Source organism: Daucus carota, chromosome 8 (genome assembly GCF_001625215.2).
Source record: "Daucus carota subsp. sativus chromosome 8, DH1 v3.0, whole genome shotgun sequence".
Lineage (NCBI taxonomy): Eukaryota > Viridiplantae > Streptophyta > Magnoliopsida > Apiales > Apiaceae > Daucus > Daucus carota.
The window spans coordinates 31,078,773-31,092,345 of NC_030388.2; the positions used below are offsets into that span (position 1 = coordinate 31,078,773).

The window sequence follows — 13,573 nt, forward strand, 5'->3', positions numbered from 1 at the left end:
ATGATTTTTCTTCTTTAAATTAAACCATATCCAGTGAACTAGTCTTTGAAAACAAGTCATATAAGACCTTGGTTTTTACTTCAAGTATTTCACAATCTTTTCTTCCCTTTTTTGCTCATATCGACTCCACATAATTATGAAATTAGCAGTGTTGCCAAAGTTAAGAAAAAGAAAAAATTATATTGAAGCCTCCACTATTATTTACTCCATTTGGCACACACAAGTGGACTCTACTTGTCCTAAAACTACAAGTCTTCTTCTAACCAAAAGTAACCACCTTTTAATCTTTTTTTTTATAAAGACTGAATCTTGATTTCTACTGTTTACTGAACCAGACCCATAGATGTATCTGCTTTTGTCTTAAAAAGATCTATGTTTTGTTTAGATATGGTGGTTGACTTGATCTAATCTTGCTCAGCTCTTGCTTATCTGCAAATTTAGTGCTAGCCCATTTCGAGATTTTCAGTTTTGTTGCATATATATAATGGGGTTTGTTGATTTGTATGGTTTGGTTGATTGGGAGCAAGAATCATATCCGGAGTATCAAGATTTGGCTGTTCTGCCTTTGTTTGCTGTGTTTTTCCCCTCAGTTAGATACTTTCTTGACAGATTTTTATTTGAGGTATTTACTTGAGTTTTCAGTTGGTGTTTGTTTTATGTTTGTTGTTGTTTAATGTTTGAATTATGTTGTTTTTTAGGTGGATATTGTGTATTGCATCTTGGGTTTATTAATTTGGAATTTTGTTGTTCCTGTAAGTTGTATATACCTGTGTATGATTAGGTCAGTAGGGTGAATTTCAGTGTGCATATGAGTGACATATCTGCGTAATGCTCACAAACTTAATTTAGAATGGCCTGTTTATTGGCGGTATGTTGCAATGGTAAATCATGCCATCGTGACAAAGATGCATTTTAATTTGTGATAGGTTAGATAAGCAGCACGCCGTTTCTGCTAGATAATTCATAGTGAACTTTCTGAATGATCCTAAGAAGGCTGTATCTTTGCTGCTTAGTGAATCCATCTTATGAATATTTGAGATTTCAAGTGGCTAAATGGGGAGAGGGGGCAACTGCGGATATTTACTTTAGCATCTAATGAATAGAATAGGACTGAGAGCTATGAAAGAAGTGAGTTTTTTGTCATGATATTCGGGTTAACCAGTTAACACATTATCAAATCCAGAAGATAGGCTTGCTTTTGCCCTGTCCAGAGAAAATTTGTGTTCCTAAAGCACTGAATTTAAAGTATTTATACGATTAAAGGGAGATAGCGAAGTGTAGGTAATTCCTGTAATTAGATCTTAGGTCCAGTAGAATGACTTGAGGTTTGGAGAGGATTTATAATACAGGTTTAAGGACTTGTGGGACACTGTTCCTTTACTGGTATTGGTAGATGTCGTTGGAAAAAAAGCTTGTATATCTCAGAAGTAGGGTTTAAACTAGTTCTTTATTTAAGCAATTGCTGCATGTTGCAGAAAGCAGGGAGATGGTTGATATTTGGAAATGAACATCAGAAGCTGGATCTCGAGACAAATGATAGGAAAAAGAAGATACGAAAGTTCAAGGAATCAGCTTGGAAATGTCTTTATTTTCTTTCAGCAGAGATATTTGCTCTTTCTGTAACCTATAATGAGCCTTGGTTCACTGACACTAGCAAATTTTGGTCGGGCCCTGGAAATCAAGTTTGGCCAGAGCAGAAAACTAAGTAAGATTTTAGTTTTCCGATAACATCTTTCAGCCAATGCTGGCTGCTTTTATCTATATTCAGCTTGAGTCATTGTCATACCACCTCCCCCAAAAACCCCACACACAGACATTTAAGCACATTTCAATTGACACAAGTGAGTGGTTGCATTCTGAAAAAACAGGTTAAAGCTAAAAGGACTATATATGTATACTGGTGGATTCTATACATACTCCATATTTGCTTTGATATTCTGGGAAACGAGGCGGGCTGATTTTGGGGTATCTATGGGTCATCATTTAGCAACTGCCATCCTCATCATATCGTCGTACATATTAAGGTATGATTGTAGATATTATGTTTAATGTTACAAGAGTGTTAGTTCTAATTTAGTTTAAACATGCTCAAGAAAGGCATTATATGAACAGATTTTAGTACCTTAGTGGAGATGAAGTTAAATTTAATTTCCTTGTGGGTTATATTGCAGATTTATTCGAGTGGGTTCTGTTATTCTGGCTCTTCATGATGCTAGTGATGTATTTCTTGAAGTTGGCAAGATGTCCAAATATGGAGGAGCAGAGGGACTTGCTAGCTTTTCATTTATCCTGTTCGTCTTATCATGGATTTTACTTCGCCTTATCTACTATCCATTCTGGGTCCTGAGGAGTACAAGGTGATATTTCTTGCTTGTCCCGAAGCCTTAAAGTCAAATGTAATGTGTCAAATGACATTTTCAAATCCCTTCACTGCTAATATCAGAATATAAGAGATTAGATGAGATATAATATAAGAGGTACAGGTTAATGCAATAATAATAAGCAATTTTTGTCATGTTATGAATCTCTATCAGTGTGCTAAATTACTTTGAGTTTTAGGGGTGTTGATACTTTTTTAGTATGTATTAACTTTGAGACTAGCATATTGTTAATATCTTTCTGACCTAGTCTTATTTTATCAGCTATTACTTTGAAAAGATTAAAATCGCAATGAACACTGTTAATTTGATCTTCCTGTGGCAGTTATGAGCTTCTCAAGGTTTTGGACAAGGAGAAGTACAGAGTTGCCTACTATTACATATTCAATACTCTTCTCTTCTCCTTACTTGTTCTTCATGTATACTGGTGGGTGTTGATGTATAGAATGCTTGTCAAACAAATTCAAGCAAGAGGCCAACTTAGTGAGGATGTCCGATCTGGTAAGTCTGATTGGAAAATATTTTGCATTTTGTCATGAGAGTGCCTACATATCAAAACTATTTTCTGAGGCTTCCTTAATAGCCTCATGGAATGACCTTGTACTTGTGCAATTTCTTCTGCTTACCACGTTTTTTCTATGGAGATTGATCTGTATATATGTATATATAGTGAGCTTACTTGGATAGTTGTTGAAGATACATGTAAAATATTGAATTAGGCTAAAGTAAGACGAAACATCCCCCCTCCAGTTACATTTGTTTTTGCTAATTATAATACTTCTATTAGGTAAGAATCCCACCCCCCAAACGCTTAATCATACTTGTAGTTACTAAATTAGCTCCTCAAAAGAGGTGAAAATCTCTGTTAAACATCCACCACTGTGAGGCTTCCATTTGTAAAAATTTCTTGCTTTAGTAAAATCAATGTCAAATATTTACTATAGCACCCACTGTACAGATTCAAAGTATTAGTTCCTCGCGCTATAGATTTCTTTTTGTAATTGTTGCTGTATTTAATTGGGCTATTTTTTTCACATATCCTTTTTTCCTTCAGTAATTAGTTTCTTTTAGTGGTTAACAACTCTGTCAGAACACCTATTGTGCAGATAAAATGTATCAGTTCCCTCGTGTTAAAGATTACCTTTTGTAGTTATTTGATTTGGCCCATCTTTTACAAATATCCTATTTCCTTACTATACAGATTCTGAAGATGAAACGGAACATGAAGATTAATTATGCTGCTTTATGACTCAGCCAATGATAATTCACAAGGTACTATGAAATACTCTACATAGGTAAAAAATTGTGTAGAATGAAGTTTAAATATATAATTCCAGTAGTCTACAAAAATGCAGAAGTCAGCCAAGTTGTGGAGTAATCAAATTTCTGCATGGTCTAAATGTCTATCTGAAATCTGTATCCAATTTTTCTTTATACATTTTTGGTTTGGAAGGAAAAATTACCTCTTTCTGTTTCGTTGCACAGATATAGAGAATAAGAGAATCCAGAGTTTACACGATATTTGGTGTCCAGTTAAAGCACAGAACGTTAAAAAGATTTTTCTGGTAGCTGAGGGGCCATCGTGTAGTATATACTGAGAAAGTGAAATCCGTGGGAAAGCAAACGTAGCAGAGAGTTGATTTGTTAATGGAATAGCAGTCCATCTATTTTAACTTGCCCCCATTATCAGGTCGATTGTTCACCTGGTAAAGCTTGCATATAAAATATTTGTATATTTAAACGAGCTGTATATACAGATTGTTCTACGTGTAACGTGCTATTGCCGTCAGCAAATCAGTTGATAATTAAGGATAAGGCATTTTTGATGATTCTACTTGATAAGTGTCTCCATTTTTGTAATTGTATGCCCCCAAACATTTTGAGTAGTTCTCGCAAGAACATTACAATGAGTATAGAAAATGAAGAACTATATCCTCGTTATGTATTTACTATTAAGTACTGAGGGCTGAGCATTCGGTTCGGTTAACTGAATATCAAACCGAAATACAAGTTCCGATAAACTCCATGACTTTAAAACTGTAATACGATCAGAAAAACAGGAGTGATGCAGAAGAGAAGATGGTATATCTTAATCTGTGTAGGCAACAGGTTTGCCTCAATCCCTGCAAATCACCATTTCTATGTGTGGGGATTAAGTTTTAACAATGGTCCCATTTTGAGACAAACAGTACAACCCATTTTGAGACAAACAGTACAACTAAAGATGTATTATTCATTAAAAATGTAAAGTGTAAATAAATCTCTAGAATATACCAGAAAGCTCTGCAGTCTATTCTTGCAAAACCTTGAAATGATCTTGTGGAGCGTTTGGTTCATGGTTAATGAGTCCGGTTGACGGGAAGCGAAACCTTGTGTACTCTATCTGTATACTATAATTTTTGTAAGGACCACTAATATAATTTGATGATAAATAGACAAGGTTACCCTAGCAGTCATTACATATGCAAGATTCCAGATGACCTTTGGCATTGATTATAAACTCAATGATTTATCTGTTATAGATTCCTATATTATTTCTTAAACTACTGGTTAAGTGTTAATATAACCAAAGACCCAACCTTTAAATGCCATGTAATTATATTCTCCAACTAGAGATTGTTTTCTAGCTATAATCTAATGTGTACTTATCTTCTTAATCATGTATTCTGAACATAGTTGTTCATAGAAATACTCTTGAATATTTTAACTGTCACTTTCTCTGTATTTCATATTTAGTTTACTAATCAGTTCAGCTTTAGAACCAATGTCCTAGGTTCCCAGCTTGAAATTTGCATTGCAACAACCAGCTCTTGTGCCTTTTCAAATTCATATAAAGTCCATATGAATGCAATATCTACATGTAAGCAATTCAAGGTTAGGGCTTTCGTCGTATAATCTTCTTAATTAGCATTATAGGATATAGCAATGTCTAAAGAAGATGTGAGAAGGCCTGCCAGGAAAGAGAGCAGTTGTTTGAAAGAAAAAGATGATCAGAAGCCGAACTACAACTTGTTATCCAAACACCTGAAGAAAGTGTATCCAGACAAGGTTTATAATGCGAGTACATCACCTCTATCTTTGTCGTCTCTGTCACTGTCTTTGTCTCAGAACTCAAGCGATTCCACAGATTCTTCTCCAACCCTGAATCAGAAAATTGCTGCTGCAGTCCGCCTGATTGCTCCACGTGAAAAAAGAGAGCTTCCAACTGTGGCTAGATACATGCAAAATCTTAGTCCAGGTCACAATACCGGTGATTGTGAAGGCTTGAACAGGTGTAATTGGATTACAGCAAATAGCGGTAAGTGTCCTGTAACTGTGCCTATGCATATTAGTATAGCTTCGATCAAGACAATTCTGCAATTTTGATCTACTATGACTACTCTCTGACAGACAGAGTCTACGTACAATTTCATGATGAGCGCTGGGGACTTCCAGAATACGATGACAAGTACGTTACTAATTACTATAACATAGCGCTTTATTTTTTAGTTTCACTGCTAACTATAAAGTACTAAACAGTTTATAAGAATTGGTGAATTGTGTGACAGTAAACTATTTGAACTTCTTGCAATGTCTGGTATGCTAATGGACTTCAACTGGACTGAAATTCTAAGGAGAAAAGAACTATTCAGGTAAAAGTTTAGGCTTTTCAGTACATCTACATTTCTTAAAAACTTCTACTGTACATATAAAATTAAAGTTTCTTGGAGAACTTATAACACAGAGAAGCTTTCGCGGGATTTGATCCACAAACTGTTGCCAGAATGGGGGAGAAGGAGATCATGGAAATTTCCACCAACAAAGCCATTATGTTAGCAGAGAGCAGAGTCAGATGCATTATAGACAATGCCAAATGCATACAAAGGGCAAGCCTCATTACCTTTCTAATACTAAAATGTTTGCGGAGCATCTGTAACTGAGCATAAATCATCTGATCTATCAATAGGGAATGAATAACGGATGAAAATATCCATCTGGGCTAGGATTTGCAACTTCTCAGATTCTGGTTTATAAGTCGGAAGTTGACTTATAAGTTCTTAACACAAACGATACATATAAGCTGGTTCTGACTTATAAGCCTAGAAGCTGGGAAGAAAATCTTGGCCAAACAGGCCCATTATATTTGACTGATCTATGCATAATGCAGATTGATACAGAGTACGGATCTTTCGGTGGCTATCTCTGGGGATACATGGACTACAAACCAGTGATCAACAGATTCAGATATGCAAGAAATGTGCCTCTGAGGTCACCGAAGGCGGAAGCCATTAGCAAGGACTTAGTGAAGAGAGGGTTTCGGTTTGTTGGACCTGTGATTGTGTACTCATTCATGCAAGCTGCAGGGATGAGCATTGATCATCTTGTTGATTGCTTTAGGTTTCAAGATTGTGTGAGCCATGCTGAAAGACCATGGAGACATGTCTAACAGGACAAGTACCAAGGACTTGCTAAGTTTATCGTTGAATCCATTTTTTATTTGCGTCTAATGCTACTATAGGAACTAAGAAGCTTGGATTGTGCAGCAAAATGGTTTGGGTGGCAAATATTTCACCCAAAAAAGTTAGGATTTTCGACATTTCAGATTTTGACTTATAAATGATTTATAAATGAAAAGCTTACTTATAAATTTTTTGGACCAAAAACACTAAAAATACAAATAAACTATTTCCGACTTATAGCCCGGAGCTGGGTTTAAAGCCAAGCACTTAACATGTGGTATATTAAATATAAATTCCCATCAGCTTCAAGAACATAATATTTGAAATTTGGTGGGCTTAAAATCAACAGCAGAAGGAAACATATGTTGGGCTTTAACTTTCTAAAGAAAATGTATGGGTTCCCCATCTCCCAAAACCCAATTCTAGGAATTAAACTCAATGCTATTAGCTACTTAAATAACATATTTATAGAGGGACATATTTTAATAATATGTAGATTTATCTCTAGTGTGATGTTCATAATCACACACTAACAATCATCTTATAATCACGCACTAACAATCTGATAGATTTTTATATACTTTAATCTTATTAATAATTAAAAATGATTGTTTATGTATGCACATTCTCCGATAATTTTTCTTAACTTAAATAAAAAATTATTATCAGTATAGACCGCTAGACTTTAAAGACGAGCTGGCTCATGTACAACAACTTGCTCTCATTACTCACAAAACAGATGATAAGAAAGGACCCAAGTGTGCAGTCGAATGGAGAGCCACGAGCCTGCAATTATTAATGGGTGCCCCATGCTAGAGCACAAGATGGAGCAGATGAGTCCACCTGGTGGTTAGGAGGCAAGATTGCAAAAAACCTGGTCACCTCCACTGCAGCAATTACACCTTTTTCTTTAAGTATTATCCCTTGGTAGCCACCCATTTTTCTTTCTTGTTTCTTGCTTCAGCTTAAATTAACACCAAAATTGTAAAATTAATGTTTTCATGCAAGTCGCGTGAACAGACAACTTCAGTAATACAGGCTTATTTCTTATCCTGTCAGATACATTCCAGGTTCGATTCTCGCTCACTTCGAGTTCTTGTTGTCTCCTGTAAGTTCTAGGTTTGATTCTCGCTAACACCGACAACTCAGTGATATAGACCTATTTCTTGACGTCTTAGATAGGTTCCGGATTTAATTCTTGCTTCGAGATCCGTTAAAACATATACTCTTTTTCAACACACATCTATACTATACTATAATAAACCAACATGGGTATAATTTGTAATCCAAGGTTTTAGTTATATTTTTTGGTTTGGTACTTTCCTTTTGGTACTACAAGTCTACAAATGTGGAGTCTATTAGTCTTTCATTATTAAACAGTTTCAAATACTAAAAATACTCATAACAATACATTATCATATAATATTTCATTAAAAAAAATTATAATGATGTTATAAATATACAATTTTGAATATCTTTTTTGACATGCTTCGCACGGGTTAAAGGCTAGTAAACCTAATTATTCATCGAAAGACAAAATTGTTTTATGAATGAAAGAAATAAGGTTTTGTACACATGGGAATAACAATGTAGCCTGGGGCAGCATATTTTGGGAAACAAGTGGACAAATGATACACCCCACCCCACTTGTAATTATTTGTGTTTTACTCACTTAAAAATCAAGCCATGAGATAAACCCTACCAAGAACAACTTGGGTTTAAACCAAACTAAAAGTACAAACATGGATTAGATCGCCACGTTCATCCCCATCTGAAACACATACAATTACCCTTTTATATAACACATGTTGAACTTATCTAGTCAAAAACAAGTCAGCAGTTCTGTCACCTGTTCGAAAGAGATTTCTGATGAACTCTTTCACCTAACCTCTATAATTAACATGCTTAGCTTCACCAGTCTAATTTTTCAATCACATCTCCATCATCTCACTGATAAATCCATATACTAGTAAACAGTGTCCGACTCTTCTCGATATCAATAAAGCATTCCGCATCTGCTTATTCGTGTGAGAAGGCGTACCAAGAACACAATAACGTATTTCCGCATCCTGCTTATTTAGTGTGAGAAGAAGTCGTACCAAGAGCACAAAACGCTTATTGCAGCAACATTTAACAGATTCCGGGGAAATTTATGATATAAAGAGTTCTGCCCTAAGTTTCCTATTTGTAACAAGAATAATACCAGACTCCTAAAGGCATGGACAGATTAAAACACCTTTATATTAAAAAAGAAAGAAAGAAAGAAAAATGGAACCAAATTGTAATAATCTTAACAACCATGACATAACACAAAAGAAAAGGAGTCATGTCTTCATAATTGAGATAAAGAAAGCAGAGGAATATCATTAAAGTTCGGATATTATGTCACTTACAGGTAATAAGATAAGAATTGTAAATGCAATACTAGTGTAGGAAATAGACAGGAGGCAGCTGCTATTGTTTATGAGAAACAGAGAGTGGTGAGCATATGGATAGCCAGCTGTTTTCGAAACACAATTGTTTATCACGCAACCAAAAATAAATATCTCAGGTGCCTCCAAGCACTAAAGTTCTGTAAAGTTATATTTAGTTGCTATATCTGTTAATGATTTGAATGGGGTCTATGCAAGAATGAAATTTATTCGAATCATTAACAGAAATAACATATGGTGTTAGACTAATCATTCAAAGCTAAACCAAAGCATAAACCCAGCATAGCCGCAATTTTTTGAGGAAACACAGAGAACACAATTATAAAGCTTTCCAATAATCAGTACATATTCCTTAATAAACAGAACACTGAAAACAGATTTAGTTGTATCCTAGAAGATGAGTACTTGACAAAAACGACCCTCTTTTTTTTTTTGCACACTTACAAATGTGCAAATGTGTGTTAAAACTTTAAAGATCAATAACACAAATGGTCATATAAATGCATTTGGAGAGATGTAGAAGGATAAAATCATACTCGAGCTACAAAAGCAGAAAATCAGTCTGTTTCGCAACTCAAACTTGCACATAATATCAAACACTAAATGAGACAAACTTATTAACAAAGCAATATCACTAATATGGCATACATGCTTTTTAACAATGGTCATACTAACCTGGCATAGATGCTTTTAGACGATTCTCCTCCGTGCATCAGCATTCAGCACCAGTCTCAACAATACACCAACCTAGCTTCACATTATACACATTACATCACATGAAACTACCAAACAATTTACAAAACACTCAGGAGAGTAAAATATACTTCGCTGTACAGAACTAATCAATTCAGATAAAGACCTCAGGTCGAAAAATAATGCAAGGAGTCCAAGAAGTATCAAATATCAATATCTACATAAACTTTTTATTATTTTTTTGGTTGCATTCTACAAATTATTTATCAAACAAGTCTCGGAGTGAAAGAAAGTTAAAAAGAAAAAAAAAATACTACAACTAGCTCAGCCTTTCACTCAGCTGCCTTTGGAAAATATTTACAATGAGTTTTTTTCACTGCCTCCCAAGTCCAAGCTACATCGACACCTGTAGATAACTGCATAAGCAAGCAAACCTAATCCAAAAATACTTCTCAAAGTCTGCATTCTTATTCCAGTCTTCTCTAATGGCAACATATAGTTATACCTCAATATCAAAACTTGCAGGAAGTACCAAGCCTCTGTCTCTGCCTCTGTCCAAGGGTCGCGGACTTCCGCTGAGCAAATGCAGGATAGAGCAACTCCTGAAACTTCTCTAAAAACAGTGCCCACTCTTCCTCTCGCATGTCCGAAAATTTCACAAAGCTAGCACTAGCAGGGAGCTGCTCATCTGCACTTCTATGTCCAGATGAGTTTGTGTTAAAGCCATATTCTGGCCTGCTTGCTGAGAACTTCTGGTACTTCATGCTCTCATCTAAACTAGTTTTCTTTAGTGACATAGATAGTTTGGAGATGTTAGGTTTCTTTGCAGGGCTTGCAAATTTTATGGGTTTCTTATCATCAACAACAGCTTCAGTTTCTTCCTCCTCCACTTCCTCCTCAATGCTTTCCTCTAGCCTGGAAAGTGGATTCCGCCCACTAGAAATACTTCCACCAAAATGGAAAGAAGATTTAGCCATTAATTCCTCCGAGAAGTCAAATCCCGCATCTTCACAATCAATATCAAACTGAAACCCATCATCTTCAGCATGAACCTTAGGGGATAAGATCTCCCTCTCAGCCATCAGCCTTCTTGCCTCCATGCACACAATCTCAAGCTCACTCGGCTCCTCTTCACCACGACGAAACTCTCTACTAATCATCTCCCCAATCTCAGCTAGGCAAAGACCAAAACTCGCAGCTTCCTTGAGGAAAATAGTGCAGAGAACCAATACCCTTAAACAAGCCTCCCTAATCATTGGAAGTTCATCCCTCAGCATTACAGAATCTTGAAACGGGTCTAGTTTTTGGATATACTCCAGTTCATCATCCGAAAATGGAATCGAAGCCTGAGGCCAGTGGATCCACTCGAAATACGGATCCTCCAAACTTTCTGGCAAGCAAAGACCATGATCAATGGGAATGAGTTCCACCTGACCAAACCCCCCAATACTATCAAGCTTCCTCACAAGCAGGTTTCCAGCATGTCGGTCAGTATTCAAAATCCTAATATCTAATATCCCAATACGATGCACAGCAGCAACTGGAAAACTTGACGTCCCATGATCGCTGGCATCAAAATCATGGGGTATAAATTGCTGAAAGGAAGCAATCTTGCTCACAGGCTGCTTGTTTTGCGGTTTTTTGGCATTTACCCCATTGTTCACATTAAAGATTGGGTGAGTAATCTTCACAAGTGCAGTGGGAGGAACGTTAGCAAAATGATCATAATCGAGTAGATAAGCCGCAACTTCTCTGAAACCTGTTTCCCCAACACGAATAGAACGTTTCAGGCCTGGTTGCCCGAGAGCTTTACCAACAAAACCCTTCGGGTTATTCGGAGCAAAAGGCTCTTCATCTGTAGGCTTGACAATAACAACACTTTCACCTCTTTTGTTTCTAAAGTAGTACGCACCTCCAAGCCCACCATGAACAGGAAGTGGATCAACCCCAAGCTTCATCCCCTTGACAATTTCTTTAACCAGTTGTTTTGTCTTGACAAAGACTTTAGAATGACCCAATATCTCAATTGGACCACTCCGATCTCTCTGATCAAGATCACCCCCACGAGGAGAGAGACAAGGAGTTGACGAACTTCTATGGATCAAGTTTCTGGTAAGAAGAAGAGGAGAATCATTCCGAATAGCACTGAGGTCATTATCAAGAACCCTGTCACCATATGTCAGCGAGCTCTCCTCAATTGGAACATTGAGGGCAATCTGCAATCTCCTCTTCACCGTATGTGCATTGTCACTACGATTCAATTCCATCCCTAACACACATCCTGTTTCAGTCTGCACAAAAACACGTCTTGTACCAGCAGGCTTCCCTTCCACCATATTGCTTCTCTGGTATTCCCTACCCAACGGACTACTCAAAACTGCTACCGCCATCTGTGTTTGAACAGGGCTGTCTGAGTTACGCGACATGAAATAACGGAAGACTCTTTCTGTTTCTACTGCCGGCAACCCAGATGGCGACAGAAGAGGCAGCCTCCCTCACTCCCAAAAGACCCCCAAACTCAGAAGCCGGTCGAACTTTCACAAAAACACCCAATCCACGAACAATCATCAATCAAATCAGCAACTTCTAATCACACCACAATACTCGATAAACTAATCGAAAATCTACATCCAGAAAGCCATCTCTTCTGATGATATATATAACTTACACCACAATCTGTCAAAAACAAAGTTACAGATCCAAATTAATCACTGAATCATGTATTTAGACCTCCCTATAAATTATGATCTAGTCTAGGTACACTCCACCTGATCTATTACGCGGTATTTACACTCCAGGAATCAAAATAAATAAAATATTAATTGCACAACAATAAATCAAAAATCATAAATGCAAACACAAAGCAAAGCATCTCTTATCTGATATCTCCTACATTAGGATCTAATTTATTCAGATTTACACTTTGACCGACATAAACCAATTCATACACATATTAATTAACTCAATTAACACTTTAACACATACTACTGTTACATTTCTTTTATAATTCCTCAAACATAACACGAAAATGTAGACAAAATGCATACATTCATCAACATATTTCATTCATTGAGCTCAATCTGAATAGAAACAAACAGATTTCAAAACTCGAGAAATGAAAATCTGAAAAACTCACCAGACCGCCAGATCTGAAGAGAGAACACAATCACTGTGATTTTCGATAAATTTTGTTCAGGACTAATTTATAACAGCAGCTATATATATATATCAAGATTGCATCGTCTTCACCTGGTTAGAACCTAACCCTGGTTAAAATATAGATACAGAAGCTGTGTGTATAGATAATCTGCTTTGCCTGGGTTCGGAAGAGTCTAGAACGGGGGTTAATATAGCGGGTGATGTGAGGAGATGGAGTGATCGGGGCCGTTGGATGGGGTGATGAGATTGGGGTAATCTGGAGCGTTGGATTAAAATAAAGAGAGGGGTGACGTGGAATAAAGTGATAGGGGGATTGACGTGGGGCGGGTCAGCGTTTAACATGTTGTGGCACCGAATGGGCCGAGCCGTTTCTACAGTTTCTGTGCCGATCTGTGGGCTGTTTTATTATTCGGGGCTGGATCTGGTGTGTTGCAGGTGCATGATTGGAGTGTGGGACAGAGACTACAGTTTT

General features: G+C 36.7%; 3 protein-coding genes across 3 annotated transcripts; 2 read left to right on the forward strand and 1 right to left on the reverse strand.

Moving 5' to 3' along the window:
• Positions 1–234: 234 nt before the first annotated feature.
• On the forward strand, positions 235–4,212 carry LOC108199281 (ceramide synthase 1 LOH3). The gene is made up of 7 exons (XM_017367032.2): positions 235–622; positions 1,476–1,705; positions 1,869–2,024; positions 2,172–2,357; positions 2,704–2,879; positions 3,580–3,650; positions 3,864–4,212. The coding sequence occupies exons 1-6, from the start codon at positions 485–487 to the stop codon at positions 3,609–3,611; spliced, it is 918 nt and encodes a 305-aa protein (XP_017222521.1). The 5' UTR covers positions 235–484; the 3' UTR covers positions 3,612–3,650; positions 3,864–4,212.
• A 138-nt stretch (positions 4,213–4,350) lies between these two features.
• LOC108199280 (uncharacterized) lies at positions 4,351–7,005 on the forward strand. The gene is made up of 5 exons (XM_017367030.2): positions 4,351–5,676; positions 5,769–5,826; positions 5,927–6,010; positions 6,103–6,244; positions 6,526–7,005. Exons 1-5 carry the CDS (start codon positions 5,304–5,306, stop codon positions 6,802–6,804), a joined length of 936 nt encoding a protein of 311 aa, XP_017222519.1. The 5' UTR covers positions 4,351–5,303; the 3' UTR covers positions 6,805–7,005.
• Positions 7,006–10,143: 3,138 nt separating this feature from the next.
• Positions 10,144–13,267, reverse strand: LOC108199279 (phosphatidylinositol 4-kinase gamma 7-like). Its single transcript, XM_017367029.2, has 2 exons — positions 13,079–13,267; positions 10,144–12,618 (listed from the first exon to the last, which is right to left on the reverse strand). Exon 2 carries the CDS (start codon positions 12,366–12,368, stop codon positions 10,455–10,457), a length of 1,914 nt encoding a protein of 637 aa, XP_017222518.1. The 5' UTR covers positions 12,369–12,618; positions 13,079–13,267; the 3' UTR covers positions 10,144–10,454.
• Between the last annotated feature and the right edge of the window lie 306 nt (positions 13,268–13,573).

Excerpts from the sequence above, each read along its gene's own strand:
- LOC108199281 (XM_017367032.2), top strand. The coding sequence starts at position 485 with ATGGGGTTTGTTGATTTGTATGGTTTGGTTGATTGGGAGCAAGAATCA. Across the intron at positions 1,706-1,868 it reads TGGCCAGAGCAGAAAACTAA|GTTAAAGCTAAAAGGACTAT; the intron begins GTAAGATTTTAG and ends CTGAAAAAACAG. Across the intron at positions 2,880-3,579 it reads TAGTGAGGATGTCCGATCTG|ATTCTGAAGATGAAACGGAA; the intron begins GTAAGTCTGATT and ends CTTACTATACAG.
- LOC108199280 (XM_017367030.2), top strand. The coding sequence starts at position 5,304 with ATGTCTAAAGAAGATGTGAGAAGGCCTGCCAGGAAAGAGAGCAGTTGT. Across the intron at positions 5,827-5,926 it reads CTTCCAGAATACGATGACAA|TAAACTATTTGAACTTCTTG; the intron begins GTACGTTACTAA and ends ATTGTGTGACAG. Across the intron at positions 6,245-6,525 it reads ATGCCAAATGCATACAAAGG|ATTGATACAGAGTACGGATC; the intron begins GCAAGCCTCATT and ends TGCATAATGCAG.
- LOC108199279 (XM_017367029.2), bottom strand. The coding sequence starts at position 12,368 with ATGTCGCGTAACTCAGACAGCCCTGTTCAAACACAGATGGCGGTAGCA.